The 16,163-nt window shown below is 33.2% G+C and overlaps 3 protein-coding genes across 4 annotated transcripts; 1 reads left to right on the top strand and 2 right to left on the bottom strand.

The window, feature by feature from the left end:
• Positions 1-58: 58 nt before the first annotated feature.
• Positions 59-1,657, bottom strand: LOC123709369 (DNA-directed RNA polymerase III subunit RPC8). The gene is made up of 4 exons (XM_045660645.1): positions 1,417-1,657; positions 938-1,121; positions 541-681; positions 59-276 (listed from the first exon to the last, which is right to left on the bottom strand). The coding sequence occupies exons 1-4, from the start codon at positions 1,525-1,527 to the stop codon at positions 74-76; spliced, it is 639 nt and encodes a 212-aa protein (XP_045516601.1). The 5' UTR covers positions 1,528-1,657; the 3' UTR covers positions 59-73.
• A 256-nt stretch (positions 1,658-1,913) lies between these two features.
• Positions 1,914-9,183, top strand: LOC123710180 (ecto-NOX disulfide-thiol exchanger 2). Of its 2 annotated transcripts, XM_045661934.1 has the most exons (11): positions 1,914-1,933; positions 2,121-2,211; positions 2,291-2,419; positions 2,513-3,132; positions 3,311-3,532; positions 3,917-4,100; positions 5,207-5,313; positions 5,886-6,005; positions 6,701-6,844; positions 8,003-8,140; positions 8,981-9,183. In XM_045661934.1, exons 2-11 carry the CDS (start codon positions 2,205-2,207, stop codon positions 9,161-9,163), a joined length of 1,854 nt encoding a protein of 617 aa, XP_045517890.1. In that variant the 5' UTR covers positions 1,914-1,933; positions 2,121-2,204; the 3' UTR covers positions 9,164-9,183. The 2 variants fall into 2 exon arrangements, 1 of the variants encoding a protein (XP_045517890.1); XR_006753804.1 differs by lacking the exons at positions 1,914-1,933; positions 8,003-8,140; positions 8,981-9,183 and adding an exon at positions 6,117-6,355 and having other exon boundaries at positions 1,980-2,211; positions 6,701-6,719.
• A 790-nt stretch (positions 9,184-9,973) lies between these two features.
• On the bottom strand, positions 9,974-16,130 carry LOC123709483 (dynein axonemal intermediate chain 2-like). Its single transcript, XM_045660876.1, has 12 exons — positions 15,916-16,130; positions 15,543-15,690; positions 14,858-15,110; positions 14,543-14,652; positions 13,972-14,123; positions 13,135-13,269; positions 12,974-13,055; positions 12,013-12,191; positions 11,628-11,760; positions 10,821-10,925; positions 10,500-10,627; positions 9,974-10,046 (listed from the first exon to the last, which is right to left on the bottom strand). Exons 1-12 carry the CDS (start codon positions 16,128-16,130, stop codon positions 9,974-9,976), a joined length of 1,713 nt encoding a protein of 570 aa, XP_045516832.1.
• Between the last annotated feature and the right edge of the window lie 33 nt (positions 16,131-16,163).

Below are 16,163 nucleotides of genomic sequence, written 5' to 3'. Positions count from 1 at the left end.
CCAAACTCTCATTCACTCAGGTAGACACTTTACAAGGTGTATAAATAATAATATAAAAATTGATAAAGTCTTTTTATTCATCATTTTCCTCATCTTCTTCACCATCGTCTTGTTCTGGTGCTTCCCACCATGTCAGTAAACCTAAACCAGGTTCATTTATGCCACCAATTAACCTATATGGGGCCACCGTCTGTGTTGTACATTCAGAACCTGGTGGTCCACTTGGTAAAATTTCCTCAAAAGCTTCACTTGTAACTCTGAACCTAATTGATTCACCTGCAAAATTGATGAAGTTTTTAGGTAAAGCAGTAAAAAGGAGACATAACAACAGTGGAGACAAAAACCATCCAAATTTCCATATCATTTATAAAATATAACAATGATCTGTTAGCAGGAATGTGCCTAAATAATAATTTAATTGCCAAATCAATCATCAATCCTAGTATGAGCATGGCTAATGACTGACCTGAAAATGTTACTATTTTCAAACTTTAAAACACTAAGTATAAACTTCAAATGATAATGTTAATTGTTTCTTACCTGAATCCATAAATAGATCATGTTTTTCACCATCTTCTTTAGGGTATTCCCAAACCCAAGCTTGGTCTGTTTCATCAAACCGTGATGGGTGTTGAAGTGCATTGACTGGTATAAGAATATCATCAAAGAATCCCATAGTTACTGAAATACAACAAATACTTCAATATTAACTAGGAGCCAACCATTTCACTTAATTATTTTTGTTTTTGAATCTGTTAGTTGCATAAACCCATCATTCTAATGATACTCAAAAAGAAAATTTTCTTTTACCAGTATATTTAACTGGTGGTGAAATTAATTTACACAAGAAAATAACTAAAAGACAATTTTTAGGAAAATATCCCAAAATTTGTGTTATGTTTTGTTATAGATAGTCAATAATGTTTAACTTACACACCATGGACACCTTCCCTGCTGCAACTTCTTATTTTTCCAATAAGTATTTCTTCAACAATTGGCCTAAAAACAATGTATCTGAATTTGACTTCTGTATGTGATGAACCATCGCCCGGAAATATAAAAGAGTGTCCTATGTCTGTTATATCATATAAAGCAATACATAATCCTATTTTCAGAACTACCTAAAAAATAAAACGACATTAAAATTGCAATCTAAAGATAAATTGTAATGATGATAGAAAATATTTTTGATTAAACACTGTTAAAATATTTCAGTTCTCAGTCAACATTTTAACAATATTTATAGAATCATCACATTGGTCAATAATTGAAAATACCCTATAATAACCCTAAGAGTCTTTAATTGATCAATATGTTTATTTCATCATTTTGCATGTAAAGGCAAGTAGGTAGTATGCTACTACTAAAATACTTTGTACGACTAAAATAAATGCTATAGACGAATAAACCTGTTACCTTATTAGCTAATTTCCTATTCAGTAATGTGGATATAGATTCTGATAAACTTTGATGAAAGTGATCAGGAGTAACACGTATAACATCTTTCATTTCAGATAAAACAAACATATTTGATTAAAAGCTATTTAAATATTAAACTTTTAGGTTATTTCTTCAAATTGAATTTTCATCAAAATATTTTCAACTAGTTTTTTTTTTAATGGCCCGCACGGTTTGTGCTCAAGTAGTTTCGACTTTCGAGATTCCAGACTTTTGTCTTCTAGGTAACAACTAAGTATTGCACAGACTATTAAAATAAATAATGACTCAATATATACATGGCGATATGGAATTAGACAATGACTTTAAGTCTGTGGTTCTTAGTAGGTTTTGTATTTTTTTTTTAAATTTTATGGCCTGGTAACGAGTATTTGTATATTTATATTTCTGTGCATTGATCGTACATGTTATATGTATATCTGTGGTTACTGGCTACTTATTTTTTTTTACCTTAGGTGTAAGAATGTAAAATAATGTAAGACTTATTAATTACTATTTAATATTTATTATTAATACTGGGTTTTAGTCTCGTAAACTCTAAAGTGCCCATAATAAAATAATTTGGTATTCTGCTCTACTTTAACATCATTTCACTGATATAGTTCTTCAATATAATATTGCACTTTTTCTTGGTGTTATTGTAAGAATATATTATTTTTCAGTAGATATTATCTATCTACTCAATAATACTGGTAATGTTTTATTGAATAGATACTATAATTTAATTTGAAGCAAAGAACAAACAAATGTCAGGTAAGATTAACCATAATAAAGGATATGATTTAAATAGTAGAAGGCTTTATTCTACTGATTTTTGTATTCAAAATATTAGGCAGGAGAGATAGATCTCGGTCTCCCAATAGGAGTCGCAATAGGATTAAGGATAATCATGATGGCAGTAAAATAATGGAGGTACCAAATGCAATAAATCCTATGATGATACAAAATATGTTTCCGCAAGGTAATTTAAGCTTCTTAATTTCTTCCTATATCTTAAATGTTGAGAGTAGAAATTTCTAACTAAGATTATTAATATATACAATATTTTTTGTAGGTAATATGATGATGGGTGGAATGTATAATATGATGATGCAAAACAGCATGATGGCTGGAGGCATAATGCCACCCCCTGGTATGGAAATGATTCCAAACCCAGGTCTTGAAATTATGCCACAGCAAACTATGGATATTCAAGCTATGGGAACCTCTTCCTTACCCAACACACCTGCAAATATAGATATGAGTATGATGGGAGGTGTCATGATGGATCCAACAGTGATGGCAATGTATCAGAACATTACACCATTACAAGAAAAAAAGGAAATTGTGTTTAAACACTGTAAATTAATACCACCTGCACCAGGATCATCTGAACCACCTAAAAGAACAAGACCTCCTGGATGTAGAACCATCTTTGTTGGAGGCCTACCTGACAAAATAAGGGAAAGTGTTGTGAGAGATGTGTTTGAAAATTATGGTAGAATCCAGATCCTGCGTTTATCAAAAAAGAACTTCTGCCACATACGTTTTGATAGAGAAAGTTGTGTAGAAGCTGCTATGGTTATATCAGGATATAGAATAAAGCTAATAAATCGGGATAGTGATATGGATGAAGATGACGATGATGATGAGGCTCAGGGAACTAATGGATGGTTGCATGTTGACTATGCTTTGGTAAATTTTACCTTATATTTTTTTACATTATGATCACTTATATATTAGATTTTTATATATTCAAGAAATAGAAGCCAACAATTTACTTTATTTGGAATAAGAATAAATTCTGTTTTGTTCTAAAGCTGTTTTTATTATACTTTAACATAGATGTATGAGTATGACTTTATTATTTCAGAGTAGAGATGATCAAAATGAATATGAGAGGCGACAGAGACAGGCTTTGAGAGTACAGCAGCAAATGCAACAGTTATCAGCCCAGCAGGAATTAGCTGACAATAGTCTAAACTTTCAGCCCCGGTCTCCATCTCCTGTTAGGCTACAGCCATTTTCAAATGCTGCCATAACACAATTAGCTGAAAAAATTAAAAGTGAAGAGGCATTTGCTCCAACACTTCCAGTAAGCGGACATTTCACTCAATCAACCTTTTAAAAAATTCCTTACATACTTCATGTCACGTAACTTACAAATAACATGCCAAATTAAATTGGTAATTAAAAATTCTATAATTTTTAATCCTGTAAAATATAATTTTTCCTATTCCCAAATTCATATTTTAAGTAATATTTATAATTTATTTGTCAATTATTTTGCCCTGATCAAGATTTGTAGTGAAAAGAAAGTCTTAGATTTCACTAATGCATTATATTATAGTTTATTACCACTTATAAGGGTAGGCAACATAGACTCTGATATTGTACACATGAAACTGGTTTCAATGTGTTTATGGTTCAATATATTTTTAATGCTAATTTTGAAGTAAAGCTATGTTTATTATTTTAGACTCTGATATCATGGCTGGAGCGTGGTGAATGCTCAAAAAAGAACTCCAATCAATTTTATTCAATGTTGCAAGCTACAAATTCTCATATTCGTCGATTGTTTAGTGAAAAAATGCAGGCAGAGGAGGAATTATCTGAATGCAAAGAAAGAGTGAAAAACACTATTCAGAAAGTAATTGAACAACGTAAGTATCATCAAATCTCTTTGATCAATACTCAGTCAGTCTTCTAATTTGTTACATTTTACAGTCAATATTGAATGAATACATTTCATCAATGGCAAGGTAAGAAAAAGTCATGGTTCGAATGCATTAAGTGATTTATCAGTCAAATTTTTAATAGAGCAGTTGTTAATCACTTACTGTATTACATAAGTTTTTTTATCTATATCATAATATTCTCTCCCTTTGAGTAAATCACAGACATAATAACTTACATACTGAGAATATATGTGTGCGGCCAATATATTTGAAAAAGATGTTGAAAAGTCTATTGAAATTATCTGTCTTCTGAATTGTGGTTGGTATACAAAGTAACAGTGAATTCAGTAAACACTATTTCAAGCAGTCCAGTCTTCTCATAGCAGCAAATACTAGAATATTGTGTAAGTTCAAATGCTTTGACATGTGCATACTGTAAAACTCTCATGAGTAAACAAGTTTTGGTACATTTCTCTTGATCCTCCAGCATACAGCGTATAGGGTATATGTAAGAAATAATGTCTTGATACAGTAAGTAAATTCTCCTTACTAGGTGGGAGGTGGATGCAGTGGCGACCTTTGAAGAGGTAGTATAGTTATAACATGACATTTAATCCTCAGACCAACCACTGGGAATAGATGATGCTGTTGACAGAGTATGAGCGTTCATCTGTGCAAGTTACAGTGTAACATATAATGTAAATTAAGAAGATAAATAAACATATTTTTTTTTATTTACATCTTGCCATGTCAAAACATTTACCCCTTTACTTATAAACTTATTTGCAAACTTATAATGACAGGAGCATTGTTATAAGTAAAGGGTTTGAGGATTAGCAATTATTCTTTGGGGTCACTCTGTCAATAAACTCATATGGGTTAACTCATGTGTCACAAGTTTAGTAACACTCCTTTAGCTCCGAGGCAGCTAGACAATATCCGAATGGGTATACCGGGCTACTAGTTCTGTAAGCGAGCTCCCAAGTCAACTAGAGCAATAGGTAGAACGGTGTGCCATCGTTGCATCTGCACATGGGGCGGTACGGTATGTCGGTCATATTCAGTGCTCCTAACATAATTGTGCAACTCAGTCGAACAGGTGGCGAAAGTGTTTATGGCGGCCACGCATCAGCGAGTTTGGGACCATTTCACAAAACCACAGCGGAAAAATATTGAGACTTGGCAGAAAATGACACAGGTGCGTGGGTCTTATACATTTGCCGGGGATTCGTTAAATTGTATAAAATGTATTCGGGAGTATTAGATAAGCAAGACTCTGTGCCAATAAAAAAGCAGTTTATAATTTACAGGCATATTTGATACTTATGTAATGCGTTTAAAGGTAAGTCGGAAAACATTCAACGGCTGCAGATAAAAAAAACATCGTGCGCTGATGTAAAAGTTTTTATTTTATTTTTATTTTAACAGGCAATATACAAGATGCAGCTTAACTACTTATAACTCGTGTAGCCCAGCAGGATAATGTCCTTAGAGCAAAAAGTAAATAGTACTAAACTTACGGTGAAAACAATGATTTATAAAAGCTCATGTCATAAGTGTGAGCAAAACTGACCAGAAAATCTGGAAATCTGATATTTTTTTCTCATACAATCGCCAGAAGAATTGGAATAAAAAAATATTTATTGAAGGATACCAAAAGAAAACTCTTGCCTTGAACGGACCGCATCGGCCATTTTCCTCTTTCGACTTACCACATAGCTCTAGAAGGGTAAAACGTTTTAAGGACTTATAGAATATATTTAATTTTAGGAGTTTAGTACATTGAAAGAGGAGTTCAATGAAAAATTCTTTGCTGATGAGAATGCTGAGTATAATGGGTTTTTAAATAAGCAAATCTGTGATAATAATGAAGATCTTAAGCGGTTGAAGGTATGTACCGTTCTTTCTCAGCCTCGATTATAGAATTGGGACGCAATAATTCCATGTCGAAAATCCACTGTTTAAAAAACTTCTTATCAGTGGTATTCTTAATTGCTAAAGGTCCTGCGCGCAGCGGGTAGAGACCGAGTCTCCCCGCGCGCCGCAGCCCTCACTGAGGGCTATATGCCCGCCCCCGTACCGCTCTGTATCAGCAGGGCGCGAATAAAAACACCACCTGAAGGGGGCATACGCCCCGAACAGGATAAAACACCCCCCTCGCGAGGGAGGGTGTAGCATTGACTAACTGCTAAAGGTCATGTCAGGTGCCTGCTGCCCTGCTAGTGGAGAAACCACTTTCGGTTGGTAGCATCTCTCAGCGCAGCTGTTAGGGCTGAGAATCGTGACTTGGCCACACCAGGTTAACGATCTGCGCCGCTTTGTATTGTCTTCCTTGCCAAGAACAACCAGCTTGTATAAAATACAGTGACTTCTGTGTGTAGCAGGGCTCAGACTTAAAGTTCAGGTTGCTGTTTACATTTTTTTTAATTTTCTCTCATAGCTTCTATATTTTTTATTATTATACATATTTTAATATTGTGAGCATATAACGTAGGATAGGGAAGGCTAAAGGTAAAGTTTCTATAGTTTCTAGAAGAGAATTTGAGCCAGTGAAAATAATAGCAATACTACTATTTTAATTATAGGTAGAAAATGAGAGCCTGCAATTCCAGTTAGAGGCATACAAAAATGAAGTCGATGTGATAAAGGCCGATGCACATAAAGAAATGGAAAAATTCAAAGCACAGTTTATTGCACGACAAGCTTTGAAAGGCACGTTTGATAAAAATGTGAGTACCATATATTCATGATAATATTATAGAGGAAAGATTTGTATGTGTTTGTAATAAACTCAAAAACTACATTATCCCTGAGGTGAAAATATTAAATTGTAAATGTCCGGCCGTGCGAGAACGGCAGCCCGCTAGTACTAAAAAGGTTTCATTTTATACATCAACAATTTAGTACTCTACATAAGTAAAGCTTTATAATGGTAGACTGTTTAAAAAAATAAAATAAAATAGGTTTATTATGGAACATAAGATACAAGTATCACTTATTCCACGTCATTAAATTTGAATAGGTAGACATCCCTACTCATCGGCAAAGAAGACAGAGGATGTAGGCTCTGTACTCTATTAAAATATCAAATCATCAAACAACACTTATTTAAAAACAAATATCGCAAATTAATTAGATGTAGCCTGTCTAGCACTAGTCCCAGGCCCTTTTATCAACTAAATAATCGTTAAATTTGTAGTAAGCCTTTTTACACATCTTTTCTTTAATATACTTCTTAAATTTATTAAAAGCCAGAGATAAAAGAGCCTCTGGAATTTTATTAAAGAAGAGTATCCCTTTTTCCAAAAAATAATTACTAACTTCAGACTAGTACGGGGAAATTGCAGCCTGCGTTTGTTCCGAGTATTAACGAAATAGTACTATCGTTTATGGAAAAATCTATGCTTTTTTGGAATGGACAATGATGGCTCAAGCCATTCAATCGAAAAGATTTCTTAGTTAAAAAGTTGTGTTGCATTTGGAGGTATATTAAATAATTACAATAACTATAACGCTCTAAATGGGTCTTGGCCCTATATTGCAACCGTGTCTTTGATCATTTTTATTTCAAAGTAGATCACCAGGCTTCTGTCTGGCATATAGATTTTATTAATTTGAGAGATGCTGGTTTCCATACCATTTTTCCTTCACTGTACTAGTGAGAATTAAATGCCCATATAGAAAGTCTGTTGGTGCTGACGGATGAGGGACACATGCTCCAGGCACTAGGCCAACATGGCTCCTTGTCAGTATTTAATATAAATAGAAAATAAAACAAATATTAAAAGATTACATTGACCTTGAATATAGGACTATAAAAGCCACGATTTTGTGGGTTAAAATGTAGTTTTTTAAATTATCTAATATTGGATATTCTGGAATTGCAGCCTCCTTTGCCATCGCCTGTCTCAAAACCACCCCCACCGCCGCCATTACCGGAAGAAGGGGAAGCGAGAATTAAACCGGATGTTGAACCGCAATGCGGGGAAGCTAAGCTTATTGGAGTCATGTCTGCATTTTTGCAGGTATGTCCACGATCTATTATGTATAGAAAATAGATGAAATGGATCGTCCAATTGTATTAAGTACTTTTGCATATATGTCATTGTATGTGAGTTGGAAACTTGGTACTACTGATGATACATACCGATGATATCTTACAATTTCAAGTTCATTACCTAAGCCAATTAAAGTAAATAAATAATTGCTTTCAAACCTGCAAATCGCGTAGTAAAAATGTTGACGTTGAATGTCATTATCAAAATAGGTAATATAAAATGAGAAGCCGTATGAAAATAAATGTTAAACGTAAATTTGGAAATGTTGAGAAATCCTCAGCGAGTTGGCGCTGTAAACAGCTGTTGTTCTCATTGACACCTGGGCGAGGTGTTCTGTGGCTTTGGATAACGCGGCAAAGTCCGCTAAAGTTTTAAAACAGTAGTTTTGTTTAATTGAATTATTTAGAAGTAAAAAAGATCCAAACAATTATATATACGATTTCAATACTTTGTATTTACATAGAAACTATATTGACATTCATGTTATAAAAAAAACTGTATAATTATAATTCATATTATTTTTTAAATTTTCCTCACGTTGTTTCACATTTTAAATAAAATAACGGACGGAGAGTGACTGAGTGCTTATTGCCAGTTCTTTTCGTCAGTTCTACGAACTTGATTACCCTTGACCATTATTTTTTTTACTGTCAAGTGTAATGTACGCCACCTACATAAATGAATATTATTAAGATTTTGTTAAAAAGCGCTAAACAACTGTGCTTTAGAGAGGATCCTTTGAAATAGGGTCCATGCTAAAGCATGGCCAAACAATTAGTATTAACTAATAGGTTATGAATGTTTTAGGTTCATCCACAAGGCGCCAGTCTAGATTACGTAGTATCCTATGTTCGGGCATTGTTCCCGAATGTCTCACAATCAGCAGTCCATGATGTTCTCCAGAAATTCCCAGAGGTCTTTGAAAGGAACACGAGTGGCGTCGGCGCAAATATTGAACACAAATGGAAATTTATCGCGTTTAGTGCATAAGTTAATTTAGAATATCAGACTAAGGATTATGTATAAATAAAGTATTTTTTCCAATGTTGTTTATTATTTACGTTCAAATGAGAAATTACAGGAACACACACAAACTCCGTCTTTAAAGTATGAATTAAGAGAGGACCAGCCATCACAAAAAAACCAAAATGTATTTAAATTACTACTAAGATTTAATAAGAAAATTGAATCGGTTCGGTATGAGATGCACGATCAATGAAATATATTATAGACTTATTCCTAATTGAGAATTGACCGGCCCGTTGTGAGGTATGCGATCAAAAAGCTTCTGGTATATGTTGTCCATTTACTTTTATAACGGTATTACGTCAGAGGGGTACAAGTATTGGTTATGCGGGGCAAAGGGAGTGTAATGGATATGTAACATGTGTCAAAGTATTTATAATAATTAAACTTAACATTACATTGTGTTATTACCTTTTATTTACGTGACGTGACTATTGTTTAAAAATACAGTTTGATATAAACCATTAATCCATTGGTTTTCACTTTTAAAAAATAAAACTAGATGCTATATTTATACTTTACTCGCCCATGTGTTAAGATAATTGTTATCGCATCGGATACAAGTGAACTTTAAACATTTCTACACTTAAATAAAGAACCAGAACAAATAAAATAAAGTGTATCTAGCTTAATATGATTTTCCCTATTAGAATCCTAATTATAGTAAGAACTGCGAAGAGAAAAAACAATAGAATCTCAACTTTCTTAACCCTACCATAGAGTTCATGATAGATAAAGAATATAATTTGTATTGTTCAAATAGGTTAATAGGAATTATAGGCTTTTCTGTTGAGCTTGTAGTTCATTTACCATTTGCATATACTCGGCAGTTGCCTCTTCTAGATCCCTGTTGAAAAACAATAACCCATAATCTATCTGGGGCGCTTATGTCGAATCTTTTGCTTCCTATAAATGATCACAGTTTCCATCCATATTCTAAATGTTTATACTCGGAATTAATTAATACATTTTTATTATGCTTCGTTGAGTAAACTCACTATAGATAACACTGCTGTTTTGATGTATGGATTTATTAATAATGTATGTAATAGATATTACTAAAACAGTAATAGCCATTATTATAACAAAACTTGCATTTTATCAAACGTTGGTCCTTGGTTTATGTTTAGGAAATTAATGTCTTGTGGGTGACCGTTTTCGAGGTACATCTTTATTCTTTGTCCATTTTCTTGTACAGGATTAAATATAATATGAATACCTGCTTGTTTCACGTTTAATTTTTTTGATGGGCGTTTAAATTATTATATTGTTATGTCCTTTTTTTTATTACTTTGTTTACCTGTCATTAACGCCCGGATCAACTTCAGCTGGTGGCTGGTTTCCGTCCCGATCTTGACGCATTTTAAGCCGTAATTCGCGCATACGTGCCTCGAGTATACGCTCACGTTTGTTTTCTCGCTCTAAAATCTATTCAATATAATAAAATGCAAGTGAAAATTCATCTCTATATTGACACAGCATGAAGGGCGTATCCGTATAAAACTCATTTTGTATTTACAATGATTATTCTATACTTTACAATAAATTAGTAGGATAAGTTTTGTCTAATTGCTTTTCTGAACTAATACCAAATAAATCCGTAAATACATTGGTAACATACATGAGTCAACAGTTGTTTGTCGTTTTTGTCAGCCGTGCCAAGGTTTTCCGAAAGTTCTGCCAAGTAAATTGTTCCCTTACTGCTCCCACATGCGACTAACTGACCCTACAAAATTTAAAAAAAAACACATGTTCAAAAAAGATATTAGATCTTTATCTAATTAACTTATAGACTATTATCTATTTGTTTTGATTATATTAACTCAAACTAAGTAGATCCAAAATAAAAGCCGATTGCAAACACCACGCTGCCTACCCAAATATTATCTTATGCTCAAAATTGATTTATACCATAAGTTGTCTTATCCATTCTGACAGTTCGCCGGTAAGATGATGTAAGCATCGGCGGTAAGTCTTAAGTCCACAGAAGGCGGAGATTGGAGAGATCGCTTTACAGGGAAAAGGATGACAAGCTAAGCATTTCCTGACTATAAAAATAACAAATATATCATGATGTCTATGCGCAGGACGTAAAGATATATTTGTACATACATATGTCAACATAAAGAACTTTTTCATGCTGTTTAGATTATTTACAATCACGTACATATTATATTAGATAGGCTAAGATGAAGTCATTTACATAAAATTAATGTTTAAACATTTTGTACTGCTTCTCTCATAAAAGTTTCGCTAAAAAGTCATGGTTTTGAGCGAATAACTTTCACAATGCAAGAATAATATTTTGATCCCTTTCTCTTGGGAAGGACCACACTACAGAAATTCTTAAGTGATAAGTGACTGGACTGGCCGAGAGCCGAGACCAAAAAAATAGTTGCTTTATTTCATATCAAAGTTTTACACTTACCCCCTCATGAGGCCGTACTTTTAGTAATGGTTCATCACAAAGCTGTGCTGTAACTATAGGTGCGCTTCTACGACGTAATAAATCCCAACATGATAGACAGCCGTCCCACTGTGTTATTAGCATTAGCGAGAATCTATATCAGCAAAAATTTTATGTAATCAAAAAATATTTCTATACGTTATTTCTTCTAGCAACACGAGAGGTTATCTAGGTATATATTCAGAATTAAAACAGTATGCAAAAGATTATTAAAGAAAAAAACCTTTTTAGTAAGTTTCTAGAGAATTTTAATCAGATGTACTAATTGTAAAGTACGCAAAGCTTTTTCAAAATTCAATGTTAAAATATGATTGTTAATCGCGTTCAACCCGATATTTTTTATTACCTGATAGGATTCCAAGCGCCATCTGTTAATTTTGTTCGATGTGAATACGTCCAGAGAATCGACGATTCACGACAATCTTCACTCCATACTCGAGCAGTCCAGTCCCCAACGGTAAGAAAATTCTTTAAAAACGTCGGATTTCTTTGAAGCGCATATACTGGGCCTAAATGAGCTTCGTACTGAAATGTTAATTGAAGAAACAAATAAAACATACACTATATTGGCCTGCAACAAAATTTAAACATTACTAAACTAGATTTTGTAAAACACTTGGTGGCAAAATAAACTCCAAAACTAGACTAGATTGCTCATCGATTTCGACTTCAGTATTGAACTTTTGTACTACGTGATCCCAAGATGGCCTCGACGTTACTGCGAGAGATATTCAAAGAACTATATCGAAATTGTTCATTGCTACAAAAATCTTGGGTTCGCCATCGCTGTAGAATGTTAGGGAGTACTGGCGTAGTTTTTCTATAAAAATATAATATTTTGAAGTGATAACTACTTATGAGAACGCAAACCGCTTCGTTACGTAACGCGTTACGCCCCCAGTCTAGCTTCCCTTTCTCTCACGCATACAGCAGCGGTAGACAGGATCTTCTTCTCTCACTCTAGCAGCGATGATGGAGTTTTTGCAAGCTTTTTAGATGACATATAATGTAAAATTTCGTTGCTTATTTCAGCTACCATAAACCAATCGTTATTTTGATAGATTAAATAATGATACTGATACTTTACATCCACAAAATTCTAATGTACATATTCAATAATTTTAACTATGTATAGAACATTATTATATTGATAGTTTACGTAAGTAAAAAAATGTTTATGTAGTTCAACTTAGATTAGTTTTATTTATTACTTCTGCCGGGCTTCCCGAGACCCATACATTTATTTCAATTTTAAATATTGAATCTTATTAATTAGATATATTATTAGATGTATAAATACTACTCACCTTCGAAGGCAACTTTTCTAATGGCGTTTTGCCTTTTCGGTTTCCTCCTATTACAAGCCCAGATTCAGTTCCAACCATGAATCTTTGAATGATAAATTTCGTTTACATATGAAAAGACTTACTGTCTTGTCAAACGTTGTACATTGTATACTTGTACCTACCTTGTTGGAATCGTAGATTCATATTCCAGGGCAGATATGCCCAGAGCTCTGTTGATGCTTTGGGTCTCTGAAGCTAATCTAACAAGGTCTATTATCATTGAATCTGTTGGTTCATTCATATTTCGAATGTCCCACCTATAATGTATTATAATAGTAAATTACAGACTATATGTAATAATATTATTATGTAATATTATAGACTATACTTGTACTATAGTTGTACTTAAAACAATTTATCACTAGATTATGATATGACTTTTTAGTTTCAGTTTATGAATACAAACAAAACAACGACCCTAATTAAGAAAAACAATCGATTTTCGTTTAGGTTTTGTAATTTTAATTGTTTTGTATAATAATTGTTTTGCTTAATATTTGTATTATCTCTTCGTGTATGTCATGTTGGCTTATAAGTGCTTGTGACATAAAAAAATTGTAAATTGTGGTTCTTTTACCAGTGTGCCGAACGTTGGCAATTTTGTATAAATAAAAACAATACTTAAATAAGGTATAGTACATCTGATAACTATTAAAGACTATTTATATTTTATCAATTGTCTTCTATTTATAATTTGTAATAAATTATTTTTATAATTTATTTATTATCAATTTATATGGAAAAACTTCCTTAAACCACAATACATTAATCTACAAAGAGATCTTACAGAGAGAAACCTTACAGCCACCAAAACAAATTCAAAACTGTGACAGTACCAACTAAGTAAAGCAAAATGAAATTTTAAACGGTACATAAAATAAAATTCATGCAACAAAACCATAGGTATGTTACAGATATCATGGATGTTAGAAACTCTTTAATTTAAATATTGAACGTACCATTTAACAACGCCGTCAGGTGATGATGAAAAGAATTCAGCCCCAGTTTTAGAATGAACGAATAATACATTCCTCACAAGGTCTCTATGTGCGACATGAGGGGGGCAAACACCAAATGGTTCGCCACCTTTTCGCATGTCCCAACAGCCTACCTAAAATTTGTATTGGCATCAGTTTATTACTAAATGTACGTTTCCTGCGATTCGAAAATACATTTAAATTGTAGGTTTCAATTTTCTTTTAATAATCGCTTTTATTCACATTATTTCATAATCTCATCCACATTAATATTATGAAGGTAATTGTTACGGCTTCATAATAATTATATTAATGCTTATCAACTGATCAACCTAGACTTAGGTTTTATTTTAGAGCTCCTATATCTAGCTGCTCGTTTGCACAAAAGGCAGATCTTAATATTCTTAACATAACAACGGTAATCTCAAGAATTGAAAAATTCTTTTAATGTTATTCCATTTAGGGATCACGCAGATATTAATCGGAACAGCTCGTCTGCTCTATTAGACTACTACTTAGACTACATAAAATAAGTAGAATGTTTTACACTTACTTGCCCATTTAACATACCACCAACTAAAACATGTTGGTCACGTGGATTATATTGGAGATCTAGAAGTGGCTGTGGTGGTTTTATCACAAGTTCTGGCGCATTAGCGTTTTCTATACAAAAAAGAATCTTTTATAGTGATAGAGTTTTAAATTAATTAACACCGGTGTTTTTTGTTAAACACATAACGGTTTTTTACTTTATGTAAAATTAAATGATAGTAAAAAGATCGATATCTACACAAGAACAAGTAACATTCATAACCGTGGATGTCTAATGACATTTACAATGCCAGCTCGGCTCGCTCAATATCTTTACCTATATCCCAAATGTAAGAGAACTGCAAGCTTCGGCTGTTTCTCATGAAATCAATATCTGCATGCGCTGAAGCAAGCCGAGCTCCTTCTGCCTGCCACGACAGAGACCTTACTGGCCTTCGCGAACCAGGCTCTCTATAGACGTTAACTGTATGGCAGCTGCTTCGCTCGACTGGTGGGATAGAAGGCAGTTCTGAATAATATGTTTGATACATATCGACCGCGTTGTTCTGAAGGATATTGTGCTCCATGCTCTGAGAACAAAGACGCCCATGCATTGCGACCATAATTAAATCATGCGCTTGAGGAGATTTTGATGAATTCTGGATAAAAGTCTTAACAAAAAATCAAAAACTCGGAAAACCCGTTGGTATATAGAACTTTAAATGAATATGCTACCAGCATATTTATCGAAACTTGAAAATTTCAGTCGTTGATATTGTTTCAATATAAAAAAACAACCAATAAGGAATTTTGGACTTTTCACCCCCTCAGAGAATCTTTTTAAGGTATTTTTATGTATTTGGCCGTTAAAATTTATAGAGACGAGGACGAGGTTTATTATACTTCTAATTAACTTCTTAACGACTTTCGTATAATTCTGCAATTTTTATAAATAATAATTAGAACCTGAAACAAACGCGCACTTCTACTTTAAGAAAAAGATAAGTGGAAACTCATATTACATGGCCTAAATGCATGACAGCGTGAATGTAAGCGTCATCTTTCTCAATCTTTCGTCTGTATCTCTGGGCAGCTTCTGGATCGTTCATATTTATGTCTTTTGGCCAACCTCCTTCAACATGATTCATCCCCGATGTTGTGTACTCTGCCCTAAAAAGTGTTTAACTTATAATACTTAGGCTACATGTATGACGTAAATAATAATAAGTAGATACCAAAACTTAAACGTAAATGACTACTTATAAAAATAATTTGTTAATTTTCTGTAATTTTTTAAAAATATGTATGTATTATCGAATAAGAGAAAGAGACACGGAAATATCGTTAACATCTAAAAGCAATAGAGCCTTTCATTAAGCCAAGTTAAATTCCTACCTTACAGAATTTACCCAGTGTTCCGACATGCTTTTCGTATTCTCTGTGGCCACATGTACTGGGTTGCGTAAAATATAATTTTTGTACAAAGCGGGGTTGCATGGTATGTTGACAATTATTTCAGGACCATGGTCTTCAAAAAACGTTTGTTGTCCAAAATATTTTCGACGCTTTGTATATTCATAAGTTAGTTCTGTCTTCTCTTGCTTATCCATTTTTTCGGTACTATTAGACTACTTTATTCAAAA

Source organism: Pieris brassicae, chromosome 5, assembly GCF_905147105.1.
Source record: "Pieris brassicae chromosome 5, ilPieBrab1.1, whole genome shotgun sequence".
Classification (NCBI taxonomy): domain Eukaryota; kingdom Metazoa; phylum Arthropoda; class Insecta; order Lepidoptera; family Pieridae; genus Pieris; species Pieris brassicae.
This window is presented reverse-complemented; position numbering and strand designations above follow the sequence as displayed.